The 21,235-nt window shown below is 47.5% G+C and overlaps 1 protein-coding gene across 1 annotated transcript in view; it reads left to right on the top strand.

The window, feature by feature from the left end:
- faim2a (Fas apoptotic inhibitory molecule 2a) overlaps positions 1-21,235 on the top strand; it is a 71,000-nt gene that overhangs the window by 10,388 nt on the left and 39,377 nt on the right. Inside the window, exons 2-3 of the mRNA XM_067977536.1 lie at positions 17,204-17,521; positions 20,276-20,409. Coding sequence (XP_067833637.1) covers positions 17,248-17,521; positions 20,276-20,409 — 408 coding nt within the window. The 5' untranslated portion in view covers positions 17,204-17,247. The remainder of the gene's footprint in view (positions 1-17,203; positions 17,522-20,275; positions 20,410-21,235) is intronic.

The raw sequence follows: 21,235 nt of genomic DNA, 5'->3' as shown, positions 1-21,235 counted from the left end.
GTGACCAGAACTGTACACAGTACTCAAGCTGTGGCCTAACCAGTGTTTTATACAGTTCCAGCATAACCTCCCTGCTCTTATATTCTATGTCTCGGCTAATAAAGGAAAATATTCCACATGCCTTCTTAACCACCTTATCTACCGGTCCAGCTACCTTCAGGGATCTGTGGACATGCACTCCAAGGTCCCTCACTTACTCTACACTTTTGAGTATCCTCCCATTTATTGTGTATTCCCTTGCCTTGTTTGCCCTCCCCAAATGCATTACTTCACACTTCTCTGGATTGAATTCCATTTGCCACTTTTCTGCCCACCTGACAAGTCCATTGATATCTTCCTGCAGTCTACAGCTTTCCTCCTCAGTATCATCCACACGGCCAATTTTTGTATCATTTGTAAACTTCTTAATCATGCCCCCTACATTTAAGTCCAAACCATTACTATATACCACCAAAAGCAAGGGACCTAGTACTAAGCCCTGTGGAACCCCAGTCACAGTCACAAAAACACCCGTCGACCATTACCCTTTGCTTCCTGCCACTGAGCCAATTTTGGATCCAACTTGCCACTCTCCCTTGGGTCCCATGGGCTTGTACTTTTTTGACCAGCCTGCCATGTGGGTCCTTGTCAAAAGCCTTGCTAAAATCCAAGTAGACTACATCAAACGCACTATTCTCATCAACCCTACTTGTTACCGCCTCAAAAAATTCAATCAAGTTAGTCAGACACGACCTTCCTTTAACAAATCCATGTTGACTGTCCTTGAATTCTCCGTGCCTTTCTAAGTGACGGTTTATCCTGTCCCTCAGAATTGACCAGTGCTGAAAAGTGTAGAGGAGTAAAAGGGACCATGAAACTGGTGGATTGTCATTAAAAACTCAACTGGGTCACGAATGTCCTTTATGGAAGAAACCTGCCGTCCTAACCCTGTCTGGGCCTGTACGTGACTCCAGTCCCACACCAATGTGGTTCTCTCTTAACTGCCCTCTGAAGCAAGTCACTCCACTGCATCAAATCCCTATAAAGAATATCACAGCAGTTCAAGAAGAAGGCCCACCATCATCCTAGAGCAACTGGGGCTGGGCAGTAAATGCTGGCCTTGCCAGCGACGCCCATATCTCAAGAATGAGTAAAAAAAATATATCTAGCATGGTATGTCACGCTTCAAATGTCACTCTTTGTTATAGATGCAAAATTTAAACATTTTTAAAATCATGCTGGGTTCTTCTGAGCTGCAGCCAGAAATTTACAAGCTGCTTCAACTGTCTTCTAAGTAACTTCGTGAGTTTACAAGCACCTGCAACTAGCTAGATGTGCAACTTATATCACTTCCCTACACAGGGTAGCTGAGCAGTGCACTTCGAGACAAGCCTGGTTTAATCAGAGAAGCTATGTTAAACCTGTATAGAACCTTGGTTAGACCACACTTAGAGTACTGCGAACAGTTCTCATCTCCATGTTATAAAAAGGATATAGAGGCACTGGAGAGGGTGAAAAAAGATTTACAAGAATTGACAGAACTGAGCGGTTATAACTATCAGGAAAGATTGAGCAGGCTGAGGGGTGATAGAGATCTTTTAAGATTATGAAAGAGTTTGATCGTATAGACATAGAGAAGATGTTTCCACTTGTGGGGGAGACCAGAACTAGGGACCATAAATGTAAGGTAGTCGCTAATAAATCCAATAGCGAATTCAGGAGAAATCTGAATTCAGGTCCCTTTGTACATCAACATTTCCCAATCTATCACCGTTTAATTAATACTCTGCCTTTCGGTTTTCCTTCCGAAGTGGATAACTTCACATTTATCTACTGCATCTGCCATGTATTTGCCCACTCACATCAACTTGTCTAAATCGCCTTGAAGCCTCTTTGCATCCTCCACATAACTCGTGATCCCACCTAGTTTTGTGTTGTCAGCAAACTTGGAAATATTACATTTGGTTCCCTCATCCAAATCATTGATATATATTGTGAATAGCTGGGGCCCAAGCACTGATCCCTGTGGTACCCCACTAGTCACTGCCTACCACCCTGAAAAAGACCCATTTATTCCTACTCTCTGTTTCCTGTCTGTTAACCAATTTTCAATCCATGCCAGTATATTACCACCAATCCCATGTGCTTTAATTTTGCACACTAACCTCTCATGTGGGACTTTATCAAAGGCCTTCTGAAAATCCAAATAAATCACATCCACTGGTTCTCCCTTATCTATTCTACCAGTTACATCCTCAAAAAACTCCAGTAGGTTTGTCAAACATGATTTTCCTTTCATAAATCCATGTTGACTTTGTCTAATCCCATTGATATTTTCTAAGTGTCCTGTTATCACATCCTTTACAATAGACTGTAGCATTTTCCCTACTACTGATGTTAGGCTAACCAGTCTGTAGTTCCCTGTTTTCTCTCCCCCTTTTTTAAATAGTGGGGTTACGTTTGCCACCCTTCAATCTGCAGGAACTGTTCCATAATCTATAGGATTTTGGAAGATGACAACCAGTTCATCCACTATTTCCATGGCTACCTCTCTTAGGACTCTGGGATGCAGATTATCAGGTCCTGGGGATTTATCGGCTTTCAGTCCCATTAATTTCTCCAGCACCTGTGATGTTACACTGCAGTTTTCTCTTGTTGCAGGTCTGCTGCTGCTTTTATCCCTGCTCTCGGGCCTCGGTCTGATGCTGCTTTTATCCCCGCTCTCGGTTCTCGGTCTGCTGCTGCTTTTATCCCCGCTCTCGGGCCTCGGTCTGCTGCTGCTTTTATCCCCGCTCTCGGGCCTCAGTCTGCTGCTGCTTTTATCCCCGCTCTCGGGCCTCAGTCTGTGGCTGCTTTTATCCCCGCTCTCGTTCCTCGGTCTGCTGCTGCGTTTATCTCGGCTCTCGGCTCTCGGCCTGCTGCTGCTTTTATCCCCACTTTTGGCCCTCGGTCTGCTGCTGCTCAGGTCCGGAAAAAGATAGGAAAAGCAAGGCAAAGCAGCACCTCCTTCCCCAAACTTACCAGACTCTCAATTTGCTCACTCTGCAAAGGGATATAGATAGGTTAAGTGAGTGAGCAAAAATTTGGCAGATGGAGTATAATGTGCGAAAATGTGAACTTGTCCACTTTGGCAGGAGGAATTGAAAAGCAGTATATTATTTAAATAGAGAGAGATTGCAGAACTACAGAGGGATCTGGGTGTCCTAGTACATGAATCACAAAAAGTTAGTATGCAGGTACAGCAAGTGATTAGGAAGGCAAATGGAATGTTGTCATTTATTTCAAGGGGAATGGAATATAAAAGTAGAGATGTTTTGCTACAGTTGGACAGGGCATTGGTGAGACCACATCTGGAATACTGTGTGCAGTTTTGGTCCTTATTTAAGAAAGGACATAATTGCTTTGGAGGCGGTTCAGAGAAGGTTCACTCGACTGATTCCTGGGATGAGGGGGTTATCTTATGAGGAAAGGTTGGACAAGTTGGGCCTGTATACATTGGAGTTTAGAAGAATGAGAGGTGATCTCATTGAAACATAAGATCTTGAGGGGACTAGAAGGGGTAGATGCTGAGAGGATGGTTTCCCCTTATGGGAGAGACTAGAACTAGGGGCCACAGTTTAAAAATAAGGGGTCTCCCATTTAAGACGGAGATGAGGAGAAATTTTTTCTCTGAGGGTCGTGAGTCTGTGGAACTCCCTTCCCCAGAGAGCAGTGGAGGCAGGGTCATTGAATATTTTTAAGGCTGAGTTAGATAGAATCCTGATTAACAAGGGAGTCAAAGGTTATAGTAGGTAGACGGGAAAGTAGTGTTGAGGTCACAATCAGATCAGCCATGATCTTATCAAATGGCAGAGCAGGCTCGAGGGGCCGAATGGCCTACTTCTGCTCTTAACTCGTATGTTTGTATGTACCACCCATTCAGGCAGTGAGTTCCAGACCCCAGCCACCACCTGGGTGAAAAAACTTGTCCTCAGCTCCCCTCTAATCCTTCTACCAATTATTTTAAATCTATGTTCCCTCGTTATTGCCCTCTCATCTAAGGGAAATAGTCCTTCCCATCCACTCTATCCAGGCCCCTTGTAATTTTGTACACCTCAATTAAATCACCCCTCAGCCTCCTCTGTTCCAAAGAGAACAACCCCAGCCTATCCAATCTTTCCTCATAGCTAAAATTCTCCAGTCCTGGCAACATCCTCGTAAATCTTCTCTGTACCCTCTCTGGTGCAATTACATCCTTCCTGTCATGTGCTGACCAGAACTGTACGCAGTACTCAAGCTGTGGCCTAACCAGTGTTATCCAGTTCCAGCATAACATCCCTGTTCTTATAATCTGTTCCTCGGCTAATAAAGGAAAGTATCCTGTATGCCTTTTAAACCACCTTTTCTACCTGTCCTGCTACCTTCAGGGATCTGTGGACATGCACTCCAAGGTCCCTCTCTTCCTCTGCACCTCTCAGTATCCTCCCATTTATTGTGTATTCCCTTGGCTTGTTTGCCCTCCCCAAATGCATTACCTCACACTTCTCCGGATTGAATTCCATTTGCCACTTTTCTGCCCACCTGACCAGTCCATTGATATCTTCCTGCAATCTACAGCTTTCCTCCTCACTATCAACCACACGGCCAATTTTTGTATCATCTGCAAACTTCTTAATCATGCCCCCTACATTTAAGTCCAAATCATTAATATAAACCACAAAAAGCAAGGGACCTAGTACTGAGCCTTGTGGAACCCCACTGGAAACAGCCTTCCAGTCACACAAACACCCGTCGACCGTTACCCTTTGCTTCCTGCCACTGAGCCAATTTTGGATCCAACTTGTCACATTTCCATGGATCCCATGGGCTTGTACTTTTTTGACCAGTCTGCCAAGTGGGACCTTGTCAATGTGGAACTCGCTACCACAAGGAGCAGTTGAGGAAACTAGCATAGATGCATTTAAGGGGAAGCTAGGTAAACAAATGAGGGAGAAAGGAATAGAAGGATATGTTGATAGGTTTGATGAAGTAGGGAGGGAGGAGGCTTGTGTGAAGCGTAAACACCGGCATAGACCTGTTGGGCCGAATGGCCTATTTCTGTGCTGTAGATTCTATGTAATTCTATGTAAACATGACAACTGCGCTCCAGGCAACACCACAGGAGATCTGGGAGTATGAAAATTTCACACAGCTGACAACCGAGTGATAGCAGTGCTTACACATTGCTGGGTCAACACATTGATAAATTGTTTGAGCTTAGCTCTTGAGATCTGTTGTTATTTCCACCCCTGCCCCAGTACTGCACACTGTGTACTCTGTAACATTCTGTGAAATGTACGTTGTCAGTGAAATCACTTCAAGGTGGTCAGTAATGAAAAGGGAAGAACCTGCATATGGACTTTTAAAAGTCGTTTGATAAAGGGCTTGTCAGCGAAATTGAAGCCCATGTAATAAAAGGGGCAGTGGCAGCGTGGATACGAAATTGGCTAAGTGACAGGAAACAGAGTATTGGTGAACAGTTGTTCTCGGATTGGAGGAAGGTGTACAGGGCACAACTTCAATATTTGCAGATGACACAAAACTTGGAAGTGTAGTAAACAGTGAGGAGGATGGTAATAGACTTCAAAAGGAAATAGACTGGCTGGTGGAATGGGCAGACACGTGGCAGATGAAATTTAATACAGAGAAGTGCGAAGTGATACATTTTGGCAGGAAGAACGAGGAGAGGCAATATAAACTAAAGGGTACAATTCTAAAGGGGGTGCAGGAACAGAGAGACCGGGGGTATACGTGCAAAAACCTTTGAGGGTGGCAGGACAGGTTGAGAAAGCAGTTAAAGAAGCAGATGAGATCCTGGACTTTATAAATAGGGACATAGAGTACAAAAGCAAGGAAGTTATGTTGAACCTTTATAAAACACTGGTTCTGCCACAACTGGAGTATTGTGTCCAGTTCTGGGCACCACACTTTAGGAAGGATGTGAAGGCCTTAGAGAGGGTGCAGAAGAGATTTACTAGAATGGTTCCAGGGATGAGGGACTTCAGTTATGTGGATAGACTGGACATACATACATACAAACATACGAATGAAGAGCAGGAGTAGGCCATTCGGCCCCTCAAGCCTGCTCTGCCATTTAATAAGATCATGGCTGATCTGATTGTGACCTCAACCCTACTTTCCTGCCTACCTACTATAAACTTTGACTCCCTTGTTAATCAGGAATCTATCTGTATCGGATACACTGGAGAAGCTGGGGTTGTTCTCCTTGGAACAGAAAAGATTGAGAAGAGATTTTGATAGAAGTATTTAAAATCATGCCTGATTTAGATAAAGTAAATAAAGTGAAACTGTTCTCATTGGCAGAAGGGTTGGGAACCAGAGGACACAGATTTAAGGTGATTGGCAAAAGAACCAAAGGCGACCTGAGGAAGAACTTTTTTACGCAGCCAGTGGTTATGATCTGGAATGCACTGCCTGAAAGGGCGGTGGATGCAGATTCAATCGCCATTTTCAAAAAGGAATTGGATAAATACTTGAAGGGAAAAAATTTGTAGGGCAACGGGGAAAGAGCGGGGGAATGGGACTAACTGGATTGCTCTTTCAAAGAGCCAGCACAGGCTTGATGGTCTCCTTCTGTGCTGTAACGATTCTATTATTCTATAAGTGCGGTCACAGTTTTGTTTGGAAACACGGCAGCCAATCTGTGCACAGCAAGATCCCACAAACAGAAATGAGGTGAATGACTAATCTGTTTTAGTGGTGTTGGTTGAGGTACAGATGTTGGCCAGAACACCGGGAGAACTTCCATGCTCTTCTTTGAAATAGTGCCACAGGATCTTTTACGCCCAACTGAGAGGACAGACGGGGCCTTGGTTTAACGTCATATCCAAAAGAAGGCACTTCTGACAGTGCAGCACTCTCTCAGTACTGCACTGTCCAGGAGTGTCAGCCTGGATTATGTGCTCAAGTCTCTGGAGTGGGGCTGGAACCCATGGCCTTCTGACTCAGTGGAGGCAGTGCTTCCAAATGAGCCAAGGCTGACTGCTTAAAATGTGCTTCCCCAAGTGGGCATGGTCTACCAACCTTTCGGTTAACATCCCATGGCCAACCCACCAGAGCACTGTTCGCGGCCATCAAATCGCTCTGTTTGTAATTGAAAGTTCATCCTCTTGACTCTTTTTCCATTACCTCAAGGAGTCTTGTGGCTCTGTTCTCTCTCTCCCACTCTGCTCTCCTCAGAAGGAAATCCCACATCTCCAGCATTGCTAAACCTTTTTCCAAGAAGTTCAGTTTTGTGCCAAACACTTCTTTAACTCTCAATAGCTCTTAATGTTCTGTAAAGCTCCAATTCATTCGAGACTTTCTTCCTGCTCCCATATCTTGAGAAGTTCTTCAAATTCATCTGTCTGGGACCGGCAGCCTAGTGGTTCTGGTCTTGGACCAGAAACCCAGAGATCATGTGTTCAAATCCCACCAGGATAAGTTACGAAATTGAATTGATTAAATCTGGCAATTTCTGGGCTAGCACCAGAGAAAAATGACCACGAAAACTGCCTGATTGTCATCTACATCCCAGAGTACTAAAGGAAGTGGCCCTGGAAATAGTGGATGCATTGGTGATCATCTTCCAAAATTCTATAGAGTCTGGAACAGTTCCTACAGATTGGAGGGTGGCAAATATAACCCCACTATTTAAGAAAGGAGGGAGAGAAAAAACAGGAAATTACAGACCAGTTAGCCTAACATCAGTAGTGTGGACAATGCTAGAGTCCATTATAAAAGATGTGACAACAGAACACTTGGAGGGCATTAACGGGATTGGACAAAGTCAGCATGGGTTTGTGAAAGGGAAATCATGCTTGACAAATCTACTGGAGTTTTTTGAGGCTGTAACTAGTAGAATAGATAGGGGAGAACCAGTGGATGTGGTGTATTTGGATTTTCAGAAGGCTTTTGATAAGATCCCACACAAGAGGTTAGTGTGCAAAATGAAAGCACATGGGGTTGGGGGGAATATACTGGCATGAATTGAGAATTGGTTGACAGACAGGAAACAGAGAGTAGGAACAAACAGGTCTTTTTCTGGGTGGTAGGCAGTGACTAGTGGGGTACCGCAGGGATCAGTGCTTGGGCCCCAGCTATTCACAATATATATCAATGATTTGGATGAGGGAACAGAATGTAACATTTCCAAGTTTGCAGATGACACAAAGCTGGGGTGGAATGTGAGCTGTGAGGAGGATGCAAAGAGGCTCCAATGTGATTTAGACAAGTTGGGTGAGTGGGCAAGAACATGGCAGATGCAGTATAACGTAGATAAATGTGAGGTTATCCACTTTGGTTGTAAAAACAGGCAGATTATTATCTGAATGGTGATAGATTGGGAAAAGGGGAGGTGCAACAAGACTTGGGTGTCCTTGTACACCAGTCGCTGAAAGCGAGCATTCAGGTGCAGCAAGCAGTTAGGAAGGCGAATGGTATGTTGGCCTTCATTGCAAGAGGATTTGAGTACAGGAGCAGGGATGTCTTACTGCAGTTGTACGGGGCCTTGGTGAGACCACATCTGGAGTATTGTGTGTAGTTTTGGCCTCCTTATCTGAGGAAGGATATCCTTGCCATGGAGGGAGTGCAACGAAGGTTTACCAGACTGATTCCTGGGATGGCAGGACTGACGTATGAGGAGAGATTGGGTCGACTAGGCCGATATTCACTAGAGTTTAGAAGTATATGAGAAGTGATCTCGTCGAAACATATAAAATTCTAACAGGACTAGACAGACTAGATGCAGGGAGGATGTTCCCGATGGCTGGGGAGTCCAGAACCAGGGGTCACAGTCTCAGGATACGGGGAATGCCATTTAGAACCGAGATATGGGGAAATTTCTTCACGCAGAGGGTGGTGAACCTGTGGAATTCTCTACCACAGAATGTAAGGAATCTTACAACACCAGGTTATAGTCCAACAATTTTATTTTAAAATCACAAGCTTTCGGAGATTATCCCCTTCGTCAGATGAGTGAATGAATAAGAGGTTCTCAAATCGCATATCTTATATTAGGCTGGGACACCATCACACCAATCAAAAGGTGTCGTTGGTGTTCAGACAGGTTAGCCACGGAAAACAGTAGGTCCCAGTATGCTGAATACACATTGTGTCAAATTATACAGACAGAGAGAAAGAGACCCAAAAGGCAGAGAGAGAGAGAGAATATTAAAAACAGATAACTTTTTTTTCCCTTGCTGGTGGGATTACGTGTAGCGTGACATGAACCCAAGATCCCGGTTGAGGCCGACCTGGGATCTACTGTTGTCCGTGGCTAACCTGTCTGAACACCAACGACATCTTTTGATTGGTGTGATGGTGTCCCAGCCTAATATAAGATATGCGATTTGAGAACCTCTTATTCATTCACTCACCTGACGAAGGGGATAATCTCCGAAAGCTTGTGATTTTAAAATAAAATTGTTGGACTATAACCTGGTGTTGTAAGATTCCTTACATTTGTCCACCCCAGTCCATCACCGGCATCTCCACATCATGTCTACCACAGAAGGCAGTGGAGGCCAAGTCATCAGATGTATTCATAGAATCATAGAAGTTTCCAACATGGAAACAGGCCCTTCGGCCCAACATGTCCATGTCGCCCAGTTTATACCACTAAGCTAGTCCCAATTGCCTGCACTTGGCCCATATCCCTCTATACCCATCTTACCCATGTAACTGTCCAAATGCTTTTTAAAAGACAAAATTGTACCCGCCTCTACTACTGCCTCTGGCAGCTCGTTCCAGACACTCACCACCCTTTGAGTGAAAAAATTGCCCCTCTGGACCCTTTTGTATCTCTCCCCTCTCACCTTAAATCTATGCCCCCTCGTTATAGACTCCCCTACCTTTGGGAAAAGATTTTGACTATCGACCTTATCTATGCCCCTCATTATTTTATAGACTTCTATAAGATCACCCCGAAACCTCCTACTTTCCAGGGAAAAAAGTCTCAGCCTATCCAACCTCTCCCTATACGTCAAACCATCAAGTCCCGGTAGCATCCTAGTAAATCTTTTCTGCACTCTTTCTAGTTTAATAATATCCTTTCTATAATAGGGTGACCAGAACTGTACACAGTATTCCAAGTGTGGCCTTACTAATGTCTTGTACAACTTCAACAAGATATCCCAACTCCTGTATTCAATGTTCTGACCAATGAAACCAAGGATGCTGAATGCCTTCTTCACCACCCTATCCACCTGTGACTCCACTTTCAAGGAGCTATGAACCTGTACTCCTAGATCTCTTTGTTCTATAACTCTCCCCAACACCCTACCATTAACGGAGTAGGTCCTGGCCCGATTTGATCTACCAAAATGCATCACCTCACATTTATCTAAATTAAACTCCATCTGCCATTCATCGGCCCACTGGCCCAATTTATCAAGATCCCGTTGCAATCCTAGATAACCTTCTTCACTGTCCACATGCCACCAATCTTGGTGTCATCTGCAAACTTACTAACCATGCCTCCTAAATTCTCATCCAAATCATTAATATAAATAACAAATAACAGCGGACCCAGCACCGATCCCTGAGGCACACTGCTGGTCACAGGCCTCCAGTTTGAAAAACAACCCTCTACAACCACCCTCTGTCTTCTGTCGTCCATCCAATTTTGTATCCAATTGGCTACCTCACCTTGGATCCCATGAGATTTAACCTTATGTAACAACCTACCATGCGGTACCTTGTCAAAGGCTATGCTAAAGTCCATGTAGACCACGTCCACTGCACAGCCCTCATCTATCTTCTTGGTTACCCCTTCAAAAAACTCAATCAAATTTGTGAGACATGATTTTCCTCTCACAAAACCATGCTGACTGTTCCTAATCAGTCCCTGCCTCTCCAAATGCCCGTAGATCCTGTCTCTCAGAATACCCTCCAACAACTTACCCACTACAGATGTCAGGCTCACCGGTCTGTAGTTCCCAGGCTTTTCCCTGCCGCCCTTCTTAAACAAAGGCACAACATTTGCTACCCTCCAATCTTCAGGCACCTCACCTGTAGCTGTCGATGATTGAAATATCTCTGCTAGGGGACCCGCAATTTCCTCCCTAACCTCCCATAACGTCCTGGGATACATTTCATCAGGTCCCGGAGATTTATCCACCTTGATGCGCGTTAAGACTTCCAGCACCTCCCTCTCTGTAATATGTACACTCCTCAAGACATCACTATTTATTTCCCCAAGTTCCCTAACATCCATGCCTTTCTCAACCGTAAATACCGATGCGAAATAGTCATTTAGGATCTCACCCATCTCTTGTGGTTCCGCACATAGATGACCTTGTTGATCCTTAAGTGGCCCCACTCTCTCCCTAGTTACTCTTTTGCCCTTTATGTATTTGTAGAAGCTCTTTGGATTCTCCTTTGCCTTATCTGCCAAAGCAATCTCATATCCCCTTTTTGCCCTCCTGATTTCTCTCTTAACTCTACTCCGGCAATCTCTATACTCTTCAAGGGATCCACTTGATCCCAGCTGCCTATGCATGTCATATGCCTCCTTCTTCTTTTTGACTAGGGCCTCAATCTCCAGAGTCATCCAAGGTTCCCTACTTCTACCAGCCTTGCCCTTCACTTTATAAGGAATGTGCTTACCCTGAACCCTGGTTGACACACTTTTGAAGGCCTCCCACTTACCAGACGTCCCTTTGCCTGCCAACAGACTCTCCCAATCAACTTCTGAAAGTTCCTGTCTAATACCATCAAAATTGGCCTTTCCCCAATTTAGAATTTTAACTTCTGGGCCAGACCTATCATTCTCCATAGCTATCCTAAAACTAATGGAATTATGATCACTGGTCCCAAAGTGATCCCTCACTAACACTTCTGTCAACTGCCCTTCCTTATTTCCCAAGAGGAGGTCAAGTTTTGCCCCCTCTCTAGTCGGGCCATCCACATACTGAATGAGAAATTCCTCCTGAATACACTCAACAAATTTCTCTCCATCCAAGCCCCTAATGCTATGGCTGTCCCAGTCAATGTTGGGAAAGTTAAAGTCCCCTACTATTACCACCCTATTTTTCTTGCAGCTGTCTGTAATCTCCTTACATATTTGCTCCTCAATTTCCCGTTTACTATTTGGGGGTCTGTAGTACAATCCTATCAACGTGATCTCTCCCTTCTTATTTTTCAGTTCTACCCATATAGACTCAGTAGGCGAACCCTCTGATATATCCTCTCTCACTACTGCCGTGATGTTCTCCCTAATCAAGAACGCAACTCCCCCTCCTCTCTTACCTCCTGCTCTATCTTTCCTATAACATCTGTACCCTGGAACATTGAGCTGCCAGTCCTGCCCCTCCCTTAGCCATGTTTCAGTAATAGCTATAACATCCCAGTCCCATGTACCCATCCATGCCCTGAGTTCATCTGCCTTGCCCATCAGACTTCTTGCATTGAAATAAATGCAGTTTAATCTAGACTTCCCTTGGTCTTTGCCCTGCTTTCTCAGACCATCTGTCCGGTCATGTTTTGTACACTCTCCCTTACTGCCTTTTGTTTCTGTCACCACTTTACTTCCCACTGACTTCCTGCATCGGTTCCCATCCCCCTGCCACATTATTTTAAACCCTCCCCAACAGCACTAGCAAACACTCCCCCTAGGACATTGGTTCCAGTCCTGCCCAGATGCAGACCGTCCAATTTGTACTGGTCCCACCTCCCCCAGGTTCCAATGTCCCAGGAATTTGAATCCCTCCCTCTTGCACCATCTCTCAAGCCACGTATTCATCCTAGCTATCCTGTCATTCCTACTCTGACTAGCCCGTGGCACTGGTAGCAATCCTGAGATTACTACCTTTGAGGTCCTACTTTTTAGTTTAACTCCTAACTCCCTAAATTCAGCTTGTAGGACCTCATCCCGTTTTTTACCTATATCGTTGGTACCTATATGCACCACGACAACTGGCTGTTCACCCTCCCCCTCCAGAATGTTCTGCAGCCGCTCCGAGACATCCCTGACCCTTGCACCAGGGAGGCAACATACCATCCTGGAGTCTCGGTTGCGTCCGCAGAAACGCCTGTCTATTCCCCTTACAATCAAGTCCCCTATCACTATAGCTCTGCCACTCTTTTTCCTGCCCTCCTGTGCAGCAGAGCCAGCCACGGTGCCATGAACCTGGCCGCTGCCACCTTCCCCTGGTGAGCCATCACTCCCAACAGTATCCAAAACGGTATACCTGTTTGAGAGGGGAATGGCCACAGGGGACCCCTGCACTACCTGCCTGCACCTCTTACTCTTCCTGGTGGTCACCCATTCACTTCCTGCCTGTACTGCCTTTACCTGCGGTGTGACCAACTCGCTAAACGTGCTATCCACGAGTTTCTCTGCATCGCGGATGCTCCACAGTGAGTCCACCCGCAGCTCCAGCTCCGAGATACGATCGGTCAGTAGCTGCAGGTGGACACACTTCCTGCACACATGGTCGGCAGGGACACTGGTAGTGTCCATGACTTCCCACATCTTGCAGGAGGGGCATATCACGGGTGCGAGGTCTGCTGCCATGACTTGCCTTAGCTTAGTTACCCCTTTTAAATTACGTTGAAATTAGAAAATGTTAACTATACTAGGGACCTAGGTGCACTAAAAAACAAAACACTACCTGCTATTAAACCTGCAGACCTTCCCTTTCTTATTACTTTACTCACAGTAAAATGGTAGAAATACTCACCTGAACCTACTCACCAATCAGCTGCCTCCCCTGTGCCGTGTCACTTTCTGACTGGTGACGTCACCCCGAACTCTGCCGCTGGTCTCAGAGCAAGCCTCGGGTCGCTGCTCTTTATATCCCCGCTCTCCGCTCTCTCGCCTCTGGGTCCGCCCAGGTCTCGGGCCTCGGGTCGCTGCTCTTTATATCCCCGCTCTCCGCTCTCTCGCCTCTGGGTCCGCTCAGGTCTCGGGCCTCGGGTCGCTGCTCTTTATATCCCCGCTCTCCGCTCTCTCGCCTCTGGTTCCGCCCAGGTCCGCCGCCGCTCAGGTCTCGGGCCTCGGGTCGCTGCTCTTTATATCCCCGCTCTCCGGTCTCTCGCCTCTGGTTCCGCCCAGGTCCGCCACCGCTATTCAAGAAGGAGATAGATATATTTTTTAATGCTAAAGGGATCAAGGGATATGGGGAAAAGTGGGAACAGGGTACTGAGTTAGACGATCAGCCTTGATCATTTTGAATGGCGGAGAAGGGCCAAAGGGCCTTCTCTTGCTCCTATTTTCTATGTTTCTATGTCATAAAAAACCAAATGGGTCACTAACGTCATTCAGGGAAGGGAACCTGCCGTCCCTACCCGTCACTCCAGTCCCATACTCAATGCTCTCAGGGCAGTGAGGGATGGGCAATAAATGCTGGCTTACCGCATCCCAAGAACAAATATTTGTAAAAAGCGGATCGCCCATCTCGGTCCCACGCACGATCTCAAATATAGCCTGGGTTACATTTGTTTTTATTCATTCTTGGGATGTGGGCATCACTGGCAAGGCTGGCTTTTCCTAGTTGCCCCTTGAGAAGGTGGTGGTGAGCCGCCTTCTTGAACCGCTGCAGTCCGTGTGGTGAAGGTTCTCCCACAGTGCTGTTAGGGAGGGAGTTCCAGGATTTTGACCCAGCGACGATGAAGGAATGGCGATGTATTTCCAAGTCGGGATGGTGTGTGACTTGGAGGGGAACGTGCAGGTGGTGTTGTTCCCATGTGCCTGCTGCTCTTGTCCTTCTAGGTGGTAGAGGTCGCGGGTTTGGGAGGTGCTGTTGAAGAAGCCTTGGCGAGTTGCTGTAGTGCATCTTGTAGATGGTACATACTGCAGCCACGGTGTGCTGGTGGTGGAGGGAATGGGTGTTTAAGGTGATGGATGGGCTGCTGATCAAGCGGACTGATTTGTCCTGGATGGTGTTGAGCTTCTTGAGTGTTGTTGGAGCGGCACTCATCCAGGCAAGTGGAGAGTATTCCATCACACTCCTGACTTGTGCCTTGTAGATGGTGGAGAGGCTTTGGGGAGTCAGGAGCTGAGTCACTCACCACAAAATACCCAGCCTCTGACCTGCTCTAGTAGCCACAGCATTTATGTGGCTGGTCCAGTTGAGTTTCTGGCCAACGGTGACCCTCAGGAGGCTGATGAGGGATTTGACGATGGCAATGCCATTGAATGTCATGGGGTGGTGGTTACATGCTCTCTTGTTGGAGATGGTCATTGCCTGGCACTTGTCTGGCAAAGTGAATGTTATTTGCCACTTGTCAGCCCAAGCCTGGATGTTGTCCAGGCCTTGCTGCATGCAGGAATGGACTGCTTCATTATCTGAGGAATTGCGACTGGAACTGAACAATGTGCAATCGTCAGCAAACAGCCCCACTTCTGAATTATGAAGGAGGGAAGGTCATTAATGAAGCAGCTGAAGATAGTTGGGCCTGGGACGCTGCCCTGAGGACCTCCACCTTCAAATTGTTTTTCAATCTGCCCCAACAATGTGTTTCAGCACCAGTAACCATCTGCCCCAATGTGATGTCTTCCCCTCTCACAGCAGTATTCCTCAGGCCTCTGCGCTCCCTAATGCTGAATTGCAGGACGTTTTTTGCTGCAGGTCCATTTTGACCAGGAACTAGACTGAGACTGCTCAATCTCATTCCATGCTAGACCTTTGCAGACAGAGCAAAGGATGTAACCTTCTGCACCACCCAGTCCCCAACTCTTCTGATTAACAGTAGCAACTTGATCCCAGAAAATGGGACAAATCCACTCTTGCATGCAGGCAAAGTGTTAGAAAGGGACTTCTCCAGTGTGGAAACGCCATCCCAGTCACATGGGCGTTATAGAGCCTGAGCCAGTGTGAAGCAGTTTGGTTCAGTTGCCAAGGTCTTGCAGTTTATTCTCCACATCAAAGAGCAGCGATCGAAAGTACGTGGCCCAAGGTAATCCCAGTTGAGTTTGATGTCCCTCTGGATTCTATCTGTGGATCACTATCATTCCTGTCGCATTAATGAGCTTCCCAGAAGAGTTCAGACTCTGTGTCGATTAGCACAGTTCCAAATGTACTGTCACCAATCTTGTGCGTTAACAGAGGATGGGTATGGCAGTGTAGTGGTTGTGTTCCTGGACTAAAAATCCAGAGAACGAGAGTTCAGATCCCACCATGGCAGTTTCAGAATTTGAATTCAGTTTATAAAATCAGGAAACAAAAAGCTGCTATCAGTGAAAGTGACCATGAAGCTATCGGATTGTCATTACCTCAAAAGTAGCATTTCCAGTTTTCAGTCTGCACCTTTTGCCTAATTGTGGTGCTAGAAAGAACTTGCATTTATATAGCGCCTTTTACAAAGTCAGGACGTCCCAAAGCGCTTCACAGCCAATTAAGTAATTTTGAAGTGTAATCACTGTTGTAATGTAGGAAACGCAGCAGCTAATTTGCGCACAGTAAGATCCCACAAACAGCAATGAGATAATGATCAGATAATCTGTTTTGGTGACGTTGATTAAGGGATCATTTTTATCCAGGACCGGGGAGAACTCCCGTGCACTTTTTTTACATCCGCCCGAGTGGACAGACGAAACACGTCTGACACATGATGGACGTTAGTGACCCAGTTGGGTCTTTGCAACAGTCTGGCAGTTTTAACGGTCATTTTCTTTCCTATGGTGAAATAAATGGTGTCAGCCATGGCTCAGTGGTAACATGCTCATCTCTGAGTCGAAAGGTCATCAGTTGAAGTCCCACTCCAGAGATTTAAGCCCATAATCCAGGCTGATACTTCAGTGCAATACTGAGGGAGCGCTGCAATGTCAGAGGTGCTGTCTTTCGGATGAGACGTTAAACCGCAGGCCCCGTCTGCCCCCTCAGGTGGAAATAAAAGATCCCACAGCCACTATCCGAAGAGGAGCTGGGGGAGTTCTTCCCGTTGTCCTGGCCAATATTTATCCCTCAACCAACATCACTAAAACAGATGATCTGGTCGTTTATCACATTGCTGTTTGTGGGATCTTGCTGTGCGCAAATTGTCTGCTGCGTTTCCTACATTACAACAGTGACTACACTTCAAAAGCACTTCATTTGCTGCAAAGTGCTTTGGGACATGTTGAGGCCGTGAAAGGCGCAGTAGTAATGCAAGTCTTTCTTCCCTAAAATTGCTTTTGTTCTGTCTTTATCCTCCCTCTTCCCTGCTTCCTTTGTTTGAGCAGTATGCCTGTGTGAATTGCTAACTGCGTTCTCTTCTCTCCTAGCATCCTATCCGATTTCCTGTCGAGCAGAGCGCGACCGTTGAATCATGGCCCTTCCTACAGCACCGCCGAGCTATGCTGAGGCGATGGCGAGCAAAGAGCAGCTGTTCCCGGGCCAGCAGCAGCCTTACCCCATGCAGCAACCGTTTCCGGGCCAGCAGCAGCCATTCTCGGGCCAGCAGCCTTACCCCATGCAGCAGCCGTTCCCGGGCCAGCAGCAGGCGTTCCCGGGCCAGCAGCCTTACCCCATGCAGCAGCCTATGCCCCAGCCTCCAACTGTGCCAATGCATCCCAGCTGGGCGTTTGTACAGCCCAGCCCCAGTAAGTATCTGTCCTTTGAGTCTGTGATTTGCAAAGCCCATCCTATACTGGAGGAACATAGGAACAGGAGTAGACGATTTCTGCCCCTCGAGCCTGATCCAACATTCAATTAGATCATGGCTGATCTGTATTTTAACTCGATTTACCCGCCTTGGTTCCGTAACCGTTGATACCCTTACCCAACAAAAATCTATCATCGGGTTTGAAATTTTCAATTGACCCTTTTTGGGGGATAGAGTTCCAGATTTCCACCACCCTTTGTCTGGAGAAATGCTTCCTGAATTCACTCCTGAATGGCCCTTTGTTCTGGACTCCCCCACCAGAGGAAATAGTTTCTGTCTAGCTATTTGAAGAGGTGGGGGGGGGGGGGGGGGTGGCGGAGAGGAGGCTCGTGTGGAGCATAGACCTGTTTCTGTAATGTAAATTCTATGTAATACCCTATCAAATCTGATAATCATCAAGAAACGTGGAAATACACATGGAGCATCTGCTCCGATACTGAGTTAATTTTGGCAACAGAGGTATTTAAACGTTGGTGAAAGGGTGTATGCTTCTCTAGGTGACGGGATCTTCGTGCTGGGTGATGAGATGATCCGTTTGGGGAGCCCGCTGTCCCACCAAGCAACCCAGGCCAACTATCACTTTCAGGGTTCAGGATAGAGTAGCGGAAATCTGGAACTCTTTTCCCCCTCCGCCCAAAAGCTGTGGATGCTGGGGGCCAATTGACATTTTCAAGACTGAGATTGATAGATTTTTGTTGGGCAAGATTATCAAGGGATATGGTGCAAAGGCAAAAAAGCAAAAATGAAGTTGAGGTACAGATCAGCCATGATCTGATTAAATGGCGGAACAGGCTAGAGGGGCTGAATGGCCGCCTCCTGTTTGTTAATTGTATCTGTGATTTATATCGATTAGTGTTAATTGTATTCAGGTGGTATGTATCAATTGGGGCTCTCGCATCCATAGAAAAGGGAGTTGATCTAGGGTGTGGTACGTATAATGTGGAGCTCTGTGAATAAAGGCTTGGAAGTAACTGAAGACCAGGCTGTAGTATTCTATCCCGTTTATAACACTGTTCCTATGTTTCAGTGCAAGCATCACCAGTGACACTGACGACTGAATCTTAGTTTAAAAAATAAACCTGGAAATACACATCAGGCTAGTCGGCATGTGTAAAGAGAAATCGCAGGACCTGCACCCTTCATGGAACCTGTAACTCTGGCCTGACCCTTCTCCCCACCTGCTGTGCACTTCCAGCACTTCTTAAAAATTTCAGATTCCCAACAGTGTTTCCCTCTTTATTTTGTTTAAAAACCTTTTCTCCTCTTCCCATTCCGCGCAACAGAGTGTCCGGATAGAGTGACATTAGAATGTCGGCATATTATATATTATTCCAGTGTTATACAGTGACAGACCTGTACCCACCAGTGCTGTATCCCCGTGTTATACAGTGACATAAGAAATAGGAGCAGGGGTAGGTCATACAGCCCCTCGAGCCTGCTCCGCCAATCAATTAGATCATGGCTGATCTTCAACCTCAGCTCCACTTTCCTGCCCAATCCCCATATCCCTCGATTCCCTAAAATCCAAAAATCTATCTATTTCAGCCTTGAATATACCCAACGACTCTGCCTTCTGGGGTAGAGAGTTCCAAAGATTCACAGCCCTCTGAGTGAGGAAATTCCTCCCCATCTCAGTCTCAAATGGCCGATCCCTTATCCTGCGTCTATGATCTCTAGTTCTGGACTCTCCAGCCAGGGGAAACAGCCTCTCAGTGTCTACCCTGTCAACCCTCAGAATCCTGTATGTTTCAAGGAGATCACCTCACGTTCTTCTAAACACCAGAGAGTATAGCCCCATTCTACTCAACCTCTCCTCCTCGGACAACCCTCATCCCAGGGATTAATCTAGTGAACTTCTGTTGCACCGCCTCTAAGGCAAATATATCCTTCCTTAGGTAAGGAGACCAAAACTGTACACAGTACTCCAGGTGTGGTCTCACCAAAGCCCCGTACAATTGCAGCAAGAATCCCTTACTCCTGTACTCCAACCCCTTTGCAATAAAGGCCAACATACCATTTGCCTTCCTAATTGCTTGCATGGTAACTTTCTGTGTATTGTGTACAAGGACACCCAAATCCCTCTGAACACCAACATTTAATAGTTTCTCATCATTTTAAAAAATATGCTGTTTTTCTATTCTTCCAACCAAAGTGAATAATCTAACATTTCCCCACATTATACTCCATCTGCCTCCTTCTTGCCCACTCACTTAACCTGTCTCTATCCCTTTGCAGACTCTTTGTGTCGTCCTCACAGCTTACTTTCCCACCCAGCTTAGTATCGTCAGCAAACTTGGATATATTACACTCGGTCCCTTCATCTAAGTCATTATTGTAGATTGTAAATAGCTGAGGCCCAAGCACCGATCCTTATCCACCAATACTGTATCCCAGTGTTATACAGCGACAGACCTGTACCCACCTGTACTATACCTGTGTTATGCTGTGACAGACCTGTACTCATCAGTACTGTACCCCAGTGTTATACAGACAGTGCCAAGGGCACTTTATTCTGTGTTTAACCCGCACTGTACCTGCCCTGACTGTAGAATATTGAATACCCAGGGAGGAGTTACAGGCTTGAATCTAAATGAGGGGCTCGGGAGCTTTAATAACGGATACCCGAGAGAGAATTGTGAACTGAATGTAATGGTTAGTACGTTCAGCAATTCCCTGTTCCTTTCCACTCCAGGTCCTGGGTACAGCAGTGGGTATGGGCCTGCCACGTTCTCCCCTTACCCTGACCCGAGCAGCAGTGGGAGCATTGAGGCTTTCGCCATGGAGTCCTGGAACAACCAGAAGATACGCCACACGTTTATCCGAAAGGTGAGCCGGGCTTCGAGCCGAGCCGGCAAATGGAACCGTGCGACTCAGGGTCAGAGCGGGGGTAGCGGGAACCCTTTGTCTCTCATGCTCACACTTACACTGTCTATCCCTTTCGCTCTGTCTTTCTCTCTCTCACTACATTTTTGACTCTCATTCTGTCTCTGTCTCTCTGTCTCTATCTCTTTGTCTCTGTCTTAACTCTGTCCCTCTGGCCGGCCTTGTGTCTCTCGCTCTCTTGGATTGCCCCCGCGTCCCCCCCACCAGGGCTGGGCCGGGCCCCCGCGTCCCCCCCCTTGGTCTGTGCCAGGCCCCTGCGTTCGCGCGCCCCCCCCCCCTCGGTCTGCACCGGGCCCCCGCGTTCGCCCCCCCCCCCCCCGCCTCGGTCTGCGCCGGGCCCCCGCGTTCGCCCCCCCCCCCGCCTCGGTCTGCGCCGGGCCCCCGCGTTCGCGCCCCGCCTCGGTCTGCGCCGGGCCCCCGCGTTCGCGCCCCGCCTCGGTCTGCGCCGGGCCCCCGCGTTCGCCCCCCCCCCCGCCTCGGTCTGCGCCGGGCCCCCGCGTTCGCCCCCCCCCCCCCGCCTCGGTCTGCGCCGGGCCCCCGCGTTCGCGCCCCCCCCCCCCCCCCCCGCCTCGGTCTGCGCCGGGCCCCCGCGTTGGCCCCCCCCCCGCCTCGGTCTGCGCCGGGCCCCCGCGTTCGCGCCCCCCCCCCCGCCTCGGTCTGCGCCGGGCCCCCGCGTTCGACCCCCCCCCCCCCCCCCCTCGGTCTGCGCCGGGCCCCCGCGTTCGCGCCCCCCCCCCCCCCCCCCCTTGGGCTGCGCCGGGCCCCCGCG

This window comes from Heptranchias perlo, chromosome 3 (genome assembly GCF_035084215.1).
Source record: "Heptranchias perlo isolate sHepPer1 chromosome 3, sHepPer1.hap1, whole genome shotgun sequence".
Lineage (NCBI taxonomy): Eukaryota > Metazoa > Chordata > Chondrichthyes > Hexanchiformes > Hexanchidae > Heptranchias > Heptranchias perlo.
The sequence above is the reverse complement of the archived record's forward strand: the minus strand, read 5'-3'. Positions and strand labels throughout refer to the sequence as shown.